Source organism: Tiliqua scincoides, chromosome 3, assembly GCF_035046505.1.
Source record: "Tiliqua scincoides isolate rTilSci1 chromosome 3, rTilSci1.hap2, whole genome shotgun sequence".
NCBI classification, from domain to species: Eukaryota; Metazoa; Chordata; class Lepidosauria; order Squamata; family Scincidae; genus Tiliqua; species Tiliqua scincoides.
In genome coordinates this window covers 199,067,153-199,079,497 of record NC_089823.1, presented here as the reverse complement: position 1 = coordinate 199,079,497, position 12,345 = coordinate 199,067,153, and the positions used below count along the sequence as shown (strand labels likewise).

The following is a 12,345-nucleotide window of genomic DNA, read 5'->3' as shown; positions in this document are numbered from 1 at the left end:
TCATCAAAGACAGAATCTCAAAACACATAGACGAACAAGCCTTGCTGAGGGAGAATCAGCATGGCTTATGTAAGGGTAAGTCTTGCCTCACAAACATTTTAGAATTCTTTGAAAAGGTCAACAGGCATGTGGATACAGGAGAACCCATGGACATTATATATGTGGACTTTCAGAAGGCATTCGACATGGTCCCTCACCAAAGGCTACTGAAAAAACTCCACAGTCAGGGAATTAGAGGACAGGCCCTCTCATGGATTGAGACCTGGTTGAAGACCAGGAAACAGAGAGTGGGTGTCAACGGGCAATTTTCACAATGGAGAGTGGTGAAAAGCGGTGTACCCCAAGGATCTGTCCTGGGACCGGTGCTCTTCAATTTCTTCATAAATGACCTGGAGACATGGGTGAGCAGTGAGGTGGCTAAGTTTGCAGATGACACCAAACTTTTCTGAGTGGTGAAGACCAGAAATGATTTTGAGGAGCTCCAGAAGGATCTCTCCAAACTGGCAGAATGGGCAGCAAAATGGCAGATGTGTTTCAATGTAAGTAAGTGTAAAGTCATGCACATTGGGGCAAAAAATCAAAACTTCACATATAGGCTAATGGGTTCTGAGCTGTCTGTGACAGATCAGGAGAGGGATCTTGGGGTGGTGGTGGACAGGTCAATGAAAGTGTCAACCCAATGTGTGGCAGCAGTAAAGAAGGCCAATTCTATGCTTGGGATAATTAGAAAAGGTATTGAGAACAAAACAGCTAATATTATAATGCCGTTGTACAAACTTATGGTAAGGCCACACCTGGAGCATTGTGTCCAGTTCTGGTTGCCACATCTCAAAAAGGATATAGTGGAAATGGAAAAGGTGCAAAAGAGGGCAAATAAGATGATTACTGGGCTGGGGCACCTTCCTTATGAGGAAAGGCTAAGGCGTTTGGGCCTCTTCAGCCTTGAAAAGAGACGCCTGAGGGGGGACATGATTGAGACATACAAAATTATGCATGGGAAGGATAAAGTGGATAGAGAGATGCTCTTTACTCTCACATAACACCAGAACCAGGGGACATCCACTAAAATTGAGTGTCGGGAGAGTTAGAACAGACAAAAGAAAATATTTCTTTACTCAGCATGTGGTTGGTCTGTGGAACTCCTTGCCACAGGATGTGGTGATGGCGTCTCTCCTGGACGCCTTTAAAAGGGGATTGGACAAGTTTCTGGAGGAAAAATCCATTATGGGTTACAAGCCATGATGTGTATGTGCAACCTCCTGATTTTAGAAATGGGCTATGTCAGATGCAAGGGAGGGCACCAGGATGCAGGTCTCTTGTTATCAGGTGTGCTCCCTGGGGCTTTTGGTGGGGCCGCTGTGAGATACAGGAAGCTGGACTAGATGGCCTATGGCCTGATCCAGTGGGGCTGTTCTTATGCTCCCCGCACCTCACCAAGCAGATGCTCATTCACCATATTTGCCTGTGTATATGTCATGTTTTCAGGGTCAATTTTAAGGTATAATTTTTTTTCCAACTTATAGACGAGTATATACAGTATACCTTCTAGTAACTGCCTGAGGAACAACAGATCGGTTGAGTATGCTTTAGAGTAGGGCTGTCCAAACTTTTTGGCAGGAGGACCACATCATCTCTCTGACACTGTGTCAGGGGCCAGGAAAAAAAGTTAATTTACATTTCAAATTTGAATAAATTTACATAAATGAATATATTAGAGATGGAACTTATATGACTGAATGAAGATCTTGCAATAGCTCATAGCCTATAAAAGGCCTTGCACAAAGCAAGGCCTACCTTTCCACTGCTGCATCACAGACATGAAACAGCAAGCAGTGAAAGCAGCCCTTGTCCCACAGCTCACACGAGAGGTCAAACAGTTGGCTGTCACTCTGAGAGCAGTTGTGTCGGGCCAGCACGGGCTCCAGCAAGTCTCCAGAGGGCCAGAGTTCATTAGAGATGGGGGTTCCCAGTGGGCCAGATTGGGAGTCTCCGAGGCCGCAAGTGGCCCCAGGGCCAGGGTTTGGGCACCCCTGTCTTAGAGCAGTCTTTCTCAAGGTTTTTCTTCTGCTGTACCACTTCACATGGTACGAAGTACTATTTTAAGTACCACCAGAAAACATCACTGCCAGTTGCTTCTGGGTTGGAAGGCCAGATACAATGTGACAAACACCAGTAAGAGGTTCAGGATAGATGGGAGGGCATTTTTGAGTGTGAAAAAGCATGCTTTGGAGCTCTGCCAGCTGAGCTGAGCCTTCTGCCACTGTTGGTTGTGATGCATTCCTTGTCTCTTTGCCGGGTAGCAGGTGTTCAGGGGTCCTGTGAGTACCACCAGACACCACCTCAAGTACCACAAGTGGTTCCCGTACCACTGGTTGAGAAATACTGCCTTAGAGAGGCTTCACATGTCTTGTAGTGCTCTGCTGGATAACATTAGAGCAGTTCACAAGTGTGGCAGTTTTTAAAAATTGAGAGCTGTCTGCCATCCACTTTCCTTGCCCAGCACATGAGAACTGCAGTCTTTACACTGGTTCCATTTGTGTCTCTCTCTGGACATGACATCCAGGTTTCTGCCAATCCATCAACATTTTTGCATGCCTCATATCCCGCAAGAGGAAAAGTGTGCTTGCATTCTGCAGCCTTGTAGTGGCTAGAATGTCAAACCACCACCAGCCTATCGACACTCCTAACAACCTGGTTTAAATGTAGTTTCCTTTTTTCCTGGTTTCTGTGAGCAGGGAGATCTCTAACAGAGAATTCTCAGGAGTTGACATGTTAATCTTTTGCAACCGCAAAATGTCTTGTGATGCCTTAGACTCACTGGCATAGCTAGAGGGGGGGTGGCACACTATGTTTTGCAGGGAGCCTCTCTGCAGCATGCAAGTGGCTTCTCTTCCTCCCCTTGGGAGCCATTCACCTCTGTTTCCCCCCTCCACATGGCTCCAAAGCGGAGGAGCCGCTTGCACGCTGCAGGGAGGCTCCCTGCAAAACTTAGTGCGCCGCCCTCCCTCTAGCTACGCCAGTGCTTAGACTGAAAAATATATTGTGGCATCATGCAATTTTCTGAATCAGAACCCACTTCATCACATGCATAAACTGTTATCCTCAGCTGGCAGATATAAAAATATGCATAAGGGGAAAAACAGGTAAACAGGTGGCCAAATGGCCACAAGACAAAAAACTGACAATTCTATCTAATGCTTCAGTGCCAGCAGGATCAACATGGTGACCATCAGTAGTATAGCTAGAGGAGGGGCAAAACGGAAAGTGCTGCAATGCTACGTGTAAGTGGTCCCTCCCACTTGTCCCCAACTTCCTGCCATTTTTGTTCTAAAAGGAGTAAATACATTTAAATGTGGGAAATCTATGCATTTGTGTTACAGAGGCTCTTGCCCAGTAATGTAGCTCAATGTTTCCCAAACTGTGGGTTGGGACCCACCAGTGGGTTGCAAGCTGATTTTTGGTGTGTCGCAAAAAGTTTTGGAAACAAACAAAAAAGACTTTGCAAGCACCCTTGCCTGGTTTGCAGAAGAAAATCATTAGCTGGAATGCTAACCTGTGATATGAGGTAATCTTCATACCCCCCAAATTAAAATGTCACATTTTCTGATATTCTTCAGTAATTGGCATGCTGTAGATCATGTGTGAACCAAGTTTCAACCTTTTGACTGGCCTGGAAGTCCCAAACTGCACATCCTGCTCTCCATTTCAGTCTTCTGGGTATCCTAGAATGACTGTAAATGTTTAAACTCTATTTCTAGGGAGAATCTAGCAAATGACTACACATATGCATGATCAATAAGGTCTCTAGCAGCCTTGGGAGCAGAGGACACTGATTATTATTAATAAATAATTAATAAATAATTAATCACTTATTGATAAATAAAATATTATTTCTTTCAAGGCCTCTTTTTTGTCTAGAGGGTCATGATAGATTGTCGTTTTTAAAAGTGGGTCCCAGTGTTAAAAAGTTTTGGAAGTATTGGTGTAGCATATGGAAGATAATTTTAATGCCATATTTTTATGAATTGAAATGCAGATCATGGCTTGGTTCTTTTCTAGGTATTTTCGACAATTTACTTGTCTTATCTTTTGGCTGGGAGCAATGGTATTGGCAGGATTCTTTCACTCTGATGTAAAGTTCATCAAGTAAGTTGATTTTCTAATGCAGCTACACTAGAGAGGATAACTGTTGTTGCTAGAGAACTCACATCTGCTCCACAAATCTCGATGTTTCCATTAGGCAGGTCAGGATTTCTGAGAACATGATATTGGGGATGGGGTAAAACAAAAATGACTTTTGAGCAGGGGTGTCAAACATAACGCCCATGGGCCAGATTCAGCCCACAGAAGCCCCATGATAACTGGGTTTTCCCAGCAACACCATCAGCCTCTCTCAGCAGGTGAGCTGCAAAATGATACATTGGCAGAAGTGGCACTGCTGAATGGGTGGTGCTGGTAGAACCCAATTATTATGAAAGCTGCCATTTCAACAGTGCTGCTTCTGCTGAGGTGTTACTACTGAAAGGACAGTCCATGTGATAATTGGGCTGTTCCAGCACCACCCTTTCAGCAGCGCCACTTCTGCAGAGGTGCTGAGATGGAATGAGGCCCCAGAAGGCAAGGAATGGTACAAGGGAAGAGGTAGACCAAGAGGCATGAGAAAGAAGTGAGAAGCTGCCAAGGCACTGGCCACCCTTTCAGCAGCTCCACTTCTGCAAAAAGATAAATTTGCAGAGCACCTCTCAGCTGCTGAGCTGTGAAGTGATGCCTTGGTAGAAGGACGCTGCTGGAAGGACAGCCTGTGTGATAATTGGGCTGTCCCTTATCTTGTAAATATGATCAAGATTTGCATATTTTCTCTTCTATCATTGCAGCTAATGAGTTCTTAAGTGAGAAAAATGTGCTTATTTCTGGTCATCACCTGCTTAATGACATCAGTTCCCACATAATGACATTACTACTGGTCCTCAGCAGGCACCATGAATACTATTCAGCCTGTTGTAAGAAATGAGTTTGACACTCCTGCTTTTGAGTATAGTCCCATTTTTTCATTTCTGCATTGGGTCATACATTTCAGCGAACAGGCTTGTCAGAAGAGGCGTACTGCAGAATCCATCCTCTTAACTTCACCGATGCTACAACTAGCTTTTGGATGGTCTCTTTAGAAGTGTCTAAAGTTCCTGCTTTGCATTTATACTGCTGAACATGTTTTCTGCCATGCTAATGCTTGAGCATCTCCAAAACATATAGAGATCAAAATGTACTTGTATGCATCTTTATGCTTTTTACCATATTCCTCTGTGTACCCAATCCTAGTCATATTGACTCAAAAGCAAATCCTACTAAAATCAATAGTTTACTCCTAAATAACAGTACATTTTGTCTTTCTGTTGCAACAATTCAAATGATAGCTAGAGGGAAAACGTACCATAGTCTATAATTATGGAATGGTTTGAAAAAAATTATCATTATGGATGAAATGTCCCACTAAATGAAATCTGCAAGAGATTGCCTTATTCTGATAGTTGTCTGTTTCCATGACTTCTCATATATTTTAAGAACAGTATTTAGCATGTTCAGTTAGTAGAATAAATATATAAGCAGCAACTGAGATCTTCCTGATGTGCTTGTTTTTAGATGCTTGGCATAATACTTCTTATATTCATTATTATTTTACTGCTCATTTCTAGCTTGTTTCCATTAATGATATACTACTTTAATAAGACCATGTCTGCTGCACCAACACTCTAGTCACATGCATGTACAGTGCAGTGAAGGTGAAACTGAAGGAAACTGAAGGGCAAGGTACCATCTGCACATTTTAGATGTGGACTGGAACCTATTCAGTGCAGCTCCAACACATGGGAATATGCCAATGCAGTCAAGCCCTCATGTTCTGATGGCAAGGAGAGTTGAGAAGCAGAGGAGATGCAGAGATGAGAAGCAATAGCTTGGCTTATAGTGTCATATGAAGAGTGAAAGATAAAATTCTGGACAAACTGAAATGGTTATTATTATTATTATTATTATTATTATTAGTAGTAGTAGTAGTAGTAGTAGTAGTAGTAGTAGTATTTATATACCGCTTTTCAACTAAAAGTTCACAAAGCGGTTTACAGAGAAAAATCAAATAACTAAATGGCTCCCTGTCCCAAAAGGGCTCACAATCTAAAAAGATGCAAAAAGAATACCAGCAGACAGCCACTAGAACAGACACTGCTGGGGTGAGGTGGGCCAGTTACTCTCCCCCTGCTAAAAAAAAGGAGAACTCACTTGAAAAAGTGCCTCTTACCGAATTAGCAGGGGTTATCTTGTCCACAATAGTAGAAATCCTATAAATCTGATGGCAAGGCTGATTTAGACTTCCTGGGAACTATTCCGATGGAGCTATTGGATTTTTATCAGCTCTTTTGAAATTGCACAATGAAAAGCAACTCAGGTTAATGGTTTAGGAAGGACAAAGGAGAGCAGAGAAGGATATAGCAGCAATGGTAGATAGTACAGTTTTCAGATGGGAAAGATACTTTCTAAAGTTGAAACAATTACCTTCTTCCCCTTCTCATTCCATTTTATTATTTTAATACAGACAGTGGCCTGTTTTCTACTTTGACACCAAACCTTGTAAACCCATCACCAATGTCATGTTCCTCAAGACTCACAAAACTGCCAGCAGCACCATCCTAAATATCCTCTACCGCTTCTCAGAGAAACACAACCTCACCGTGGCCCTTCCAACAGGCCCGCATGTCCACTTGGGCTATCCTAGATATTTCAAAGCAACATTTGTTGAAGAATTCAAAACTATTGGCCAAAACTTCAACATCATGTGCAACCACCTAAGGTTCAGTTTGCCACAGGTAAGAGCACAGAAGGAGCCCCATATAAATGCTATTGCCTTGAATTTTTGGGGTGCCAGATTTGGATTTTGTCCTCAGAATTGAGACATGGGGTAAATCTGCAAGATTGGGGGGCGGGGAGGAATGAGATACAAGATTGTCAGACGAGCAGATCAGGTTCAGCATATCTGACTGCACTCAGCCTTTGCTAATTGGTAGGCTTCTCCTGAAGTCTTAGAGCAGTCCACATGGGTTCACATCATACCTCCTATTTTTTTTCAGTTTTGCTTCCCACACTTCCGATTTAGATGAATGCTCCCTCAGTGTTTAAAAAAAAAAGTAGCAGGCCATGGAAAAGTCTAGACTAAAAGGGCAGGAGGTTTGGTCTAGAGGGTAGAGCCTCCATTTGCCTGAAGATAACAGCTGAAGGTCACCAGTTCGAGGCCACCGGCACCGAGGCCACCACCACCGGCACCGTGAACGGCGAGACTTTGAAGCAGCTGACAAGCCAAGCCGAGTTTTTCCATCTGCTCTTTGGCCGCCCTTCAAGTGAGATATGAAGGATTGTCAGCTTGCGTGGGAAGAAACTGGAGGCCAGAATGTGATACCAGATCATAAAAGGATCCATCTGAAATGTTGTAGTTCTTGAAAGACAGAACCTTCGTCAATTGTAAAAATCCCTATAGGGATTTAGTATAGCCTGCCTGTGTAAACTGCCTTGAAATAAAGTCTGAGGAGAAATCTGAAGACCATGAAAGGCGGTATATAAATACCTGTATTATTATTATTATTATTATTATTATTATTATTATTATTATTATTATTAATAATAATAATAATAATAATAATAATAATAATAATAATAATAATAATAATAATAATAATAATAATAATAATAATAAAATGCTTCTCCCGCCTGGACTAGCTTTCTACAGGCAGGATCCTGATATGGGGAAGTATGCCAACATACAATCCTGCACCTGCAATCTGAATTGTGCAATCCAGGAAGGCCTGTGTGATGTGGTGTTTGTAGTTTGGTTCTGTGCAAAACCAGGAGTTCAGGAAACTTCCAAATAGATGTGCCTTTACCAAATGCAGCATTTGCCATAGTGCCTCAGCCAGAAGATTGTCCTGCAGTAGATGCTAGTTGGCTGGAGACGTACAGAGTGCAGAAGCTGGTGCATTTTCTGAGGCAAGAAGCAGGGCTGGCCCATCCATGAGGTCAACTGAAGCAGCTGTCTCAGGCAGCAGATTGGTGTGGGGGGGGGGGTGCCCAACTCCATCTGCTTGCTTGCCTCTGATCCTCCTTCTCCTCTTCCCTGAATTGGAAAAGGAAGAGGGGGACAGAGCAGAAGTGTGGAGGAGAGAAGAGTAGTGGGCTAGAGTGGCAGAGGCAGCACATAAGGGAGGAAGCATTTGGCACTCCACCTCAGGCACAAGGAGGCCTTGGACCAGTGTTGGCATTCAGTTTGCTTATGTAGGAACTGGTACCCCCTAGCCTTGCAGTGCCAAACTCAGAGCCAAACAGAACCTTGTGAGAGAAACCCTGGGTGGAAACCCTGTGACTCTTTTGCAATACTGCTGCAGGGATGAGATGGTACTTGTGGGGAGAATGAGGGCCCAATCCTATCCAACTTTTGAGCTCTGGTGTAGCCACAATGCAGCCCTGTGGTAAGGCAACACATGTTCCCAAACCTTGAGAAATCCCCAGTGACTGCCTCTCCACCACAGGATGCAGCACATACCCCACTGGCACAACTACACCAGCACTGGAAAACTGGATAGGATTGGGCCCTCAACAGGGTGCCTAACCTTGCTTCGCCTGTCACTTTTCCCCTCTTAACAATTTATATTTTCCATCAGCCATGCTCCCAAAGTACCCAATTTGGGAAAATGACCTTGGATTCCAATGACCAAGGTTTGGAAGTGCATTTCCTAGGAAAAAATCAGTAAGCATGAGAGAGGTGGTTTCTTCTTATCTTCTGATCCTCCTTGTAACTGCTCCCCCATCTTACATTTTGCCCCCATCTTACATTTTGAGAAATGTATGATCACACATTCACCCCCCCCATGATCCCCCAACATAGTTTCATCCCAGTTCATGTCACCCCTATCACTCCACCCCATATGCTATTTATTTGAGAAAAACAGAGAAGTTTTACTTATGTGTTTATGGTCACATCCAGTTTGACCCTAAGTGAAGAACTGTCATAGTATCAATAAATTGCTCAGATTATTGCTTCAGGCTTTATAGGTCAAGGTGAGTTGGAATTGGCCTTTGGGGGGGGGGGTCAGTTGACAATTGCTACAGCCTAGGTGGCATTTAGCCATGTTTGCAAGGAAGGAAAAGTTATGGTGACACAAGAGGAAAGACTTTGGATCCTGACTGCTTTGATTCACAAGGATCTAACACCCTGAGCGCAATCCTAAATTATGCTTAAGCTGTCTCAGGTCCCTTTCGCCAACTTCCAGGTGTCACGAGTGTGTGGTAAAGCACATTTGCACCACTGCAGGAGTCAGGGGGCTGGCACAAGGATGCGTACCAACTTCTCCACACCAGCTCCAGCTTTGGCAAAGGTGCATTTGCAGTGGTGGCGGTGGGCCACCAGTGTGGGGATTTGGGGAGGAGGCATTCCGGGGTGGGGGAAAGGCAGGCAGTGGGTGGGCCAGGCCCAGGCGGAGGATGGGACTGGCACTTAGGCTGAATCCTAACCCTTCTCCCGAGCAGCTTAGCCTTACACCAGGCTGCTTGAATCTACACCAGCTGTTTAGCTGGTGAAGATCCAGGCAGCCCCATCGAGGTGACTGGGGCATTACACAGGATAAAGGGACATAAGTTCCCTTACTCTGAGTTGCATCAGATCCACCTCCAACCCTGTGCTGGATACAGTGCAGGCCGGCCAGCTTGCCTTTTCCAGTGCAGGTTAGGATTGGGCTGCCCAACATCTTAACACCATTTGCCAAGTACTTCTGGCACATTTGGCAAGAAGCATTTGCCCTGAGCTGCTGCTTGCCAAGAACCTGTAGTACTCTTCCTGAGATCTGCAAGAGGCAAGATATTTATAAACCTCTTTACAACACAAGTAGCTCAAATGCATTTACACAGCAAAACAAATTAAGAAAGGATTCCCTATCCCCACAGGGCTCACAAACTTAAAAGATGCAGAGGTGACACCAACCACAACCTCCAGAAACCATGCTGGAATGAAAAGGAGCAGTTGTTCTTTCCTTGGGGCTGGCCCATCCATAAGGCAGGCTGAAGTGATCTCTTCAGGCAGCAGATGAGTGAGGAACCTATTTGTCTGCTTACTTGCCTCTACTGCTCCTCTGCCTCCTCCTCTTTCCACTCCCTGGACAGGAAAACAAAGAGGACACCCCTTTAAAGTGTCTCTGCCCAGTTAGATGGGATTATATCTGTTGATTTAAATTTAAAATGAAGCAGGAATTCTTTAATTCTTTTGTTCAGCAGAGACTGTGCTCATAGTCTCTTCTGTCTTGTATTCAACAGGTGAGAAGACTAATGCCAAATGACACCTTCTATTTTACTATCCTGAGGAACCCAATTGCGTTACTGGAATCCTCTTATGTTTATTACAAAAATATACCAGCTTTCAGAAAGTCCAAAGATGTGAATGAGTTTCTGTCATCTCCATGGTCATACTACAATATGAGTGAAAAGGACCGTAATTTTTATGCCAGGAACAACATGTGGTTTGACTTGGGCTATGATAACAATGCAGTATATGATGAGGACCACATCCAGTCCATCATACAGGACATTGAGCAGAATTTCCAGTTGATGTTGCTTGCTGACTACTTTGATGAATCCATGATCCTTCTGAAGAATACTCTGTGCTGGGACTTGGATGATGTGGTTTATTTTAAGCTGAACAGCAGGAGCCTAGAAAGTGTCCAGAGGTTGACTTCAGAGAGCCAGGACAAAGTGAAAGAGTGGTGTGCGTTGGATTGGAAACTTTACAAGCACTTCAATAATACCTTCTGGAGTAAGATTCAGGAGAAGGTGGGCCTAAGAGCTTTATACAAGGAAGTGACGCTTCTACAGAAGAGGCAGAAGGAACTGATGGAGTTGTGTCTCTTGGATGAAGCAGGAATTGATGGAAATAAAATCAAAGACAGGAAACTGAAGCCTTTTCAGTCAGGACAGGCCAAAATCTTGGGCTATAACCTCAAGAATGATTTAGAAAATGTGACATTGAAAATCTGCCAAAAGTTGATCCTTCCTGAACTCCAATATATGGCCTATCTGTACAGTCACCAGTTCCCAAACAAAACGAGAAAACCCATAGATTTTCCACGTGACCGATGATATCTTCTTAGAATAAGGAAATAGGATGTGACCATATCACAGCACCCTATATAATATGGTGAGGATGATTCTTATGTCTGGGACAGTCATGCACCCTTTTTTTAAAGAGCCTGATCGAAGAAGAAACATCATGTTTAGATGTTTGAAATTTGCCTAGAGTGTAAGCACCAGTCTGCCCTGCCCAGATACAGATTGATCAACAGATGGGATAGGGGAGGGGACAGATGAGTGGGAAGTGGGAGAAGCAAGACTGTCTATTAATCCCCACTGAAAAGGAGTAGGGCTTGTTTACTTCATTCCATTGGATAAGGGACCTCAAAAGACACATACAGCAGAAATGGAACCTTCTCTGAGTAAACATGCATAGGCTTGAGCTCAAAGATACCTTTTCTATTTATTTGGGATTTTTAAAACTACAACTTTCCTTTTTTATAAACTGGTTTAAAGCTATTGCAAAACACTCAAAGAGATTGGAATCAAATGAACTCCATATTAAAAATGAAGTACAAGTTGCATAGTAGAAATAAGGGGCAGAAAGAACATTCTAGAGTTGAAATGTAAATTCGATTTTGTATTGCACAGACTCCAAGCGGTGTGGCTGTGGGGCAATATCATGCTGATTTCCTACACTCAGCCCTGGTTCAAGGCCCTACAGCAATTTATTTATCTATTTATTTTAAAAAGTTACATCCCTTTCCTATGCCAAAGCAAATGCCCAAGGCAGTTTACAAATTCCACACTAAAATATACAGCATGTAAAACAATAAATAAAATCATTAATAAGAACAATAAAACCTATGGGGGAGGCAAGTATTTAAACCAAAGCATTATTACAGAGGTACAGAGGGCAGACATCAACCCATCACCCAAATGCCAAAGGAAACAAAAATGTTTTGATCCCTTGCTGAAAAGTTATGAAGGAGGGGGCAGTTCTTAATTCCCCTGGTAGGGAATTCCATAATTGTGGCACAACTACAGAGAAGGCTTGCCCTCACGCTGCCATTAACTTGGGATAAAGGTGGCACTTGAAGGAAAGTCCCCTCAGATGACCTAAGAGGGTGGGCCAGAATGTAGAAGAGGGCAGGAAAAGGCAGTCCCTCGGTTAACCTGGATCCAAACCATGAAGGGCTTTAAAAGTCAATACCAGCACCTTAAATTGGACCTGGAAGCAAATGGGCAACC

At 43.5% G+C, this 12,345-nt stretch overlaps 1 protein-coding gene across 1 annotated transcript in view; it reads left to right on the top strand.

Moving 5' to 3' along the window:
• The window catches only part of GAL3ST2 (galactose-3-O-sulfotransferase 2), a 32,427-nt gene extending 21,264 nt beyond the window's left edge, over positions 1–11,163 (top strand). The window contains exons 4-5 of the mRNA XM_066621498.1: positions 6,587–6,857; positions 10,345–11,163. Coding sequence (XP_066477595.1) covers positions 6,587–6,857; positions 10,345–11,163 — 1,090 coding nt within the window. The remainder of the gene's footprint in view (positions 1–6,586; positions 6,858–10,344) is intronic.
• Positions 11,164–12,345: the final 1,182 nt, after the last annotated feature.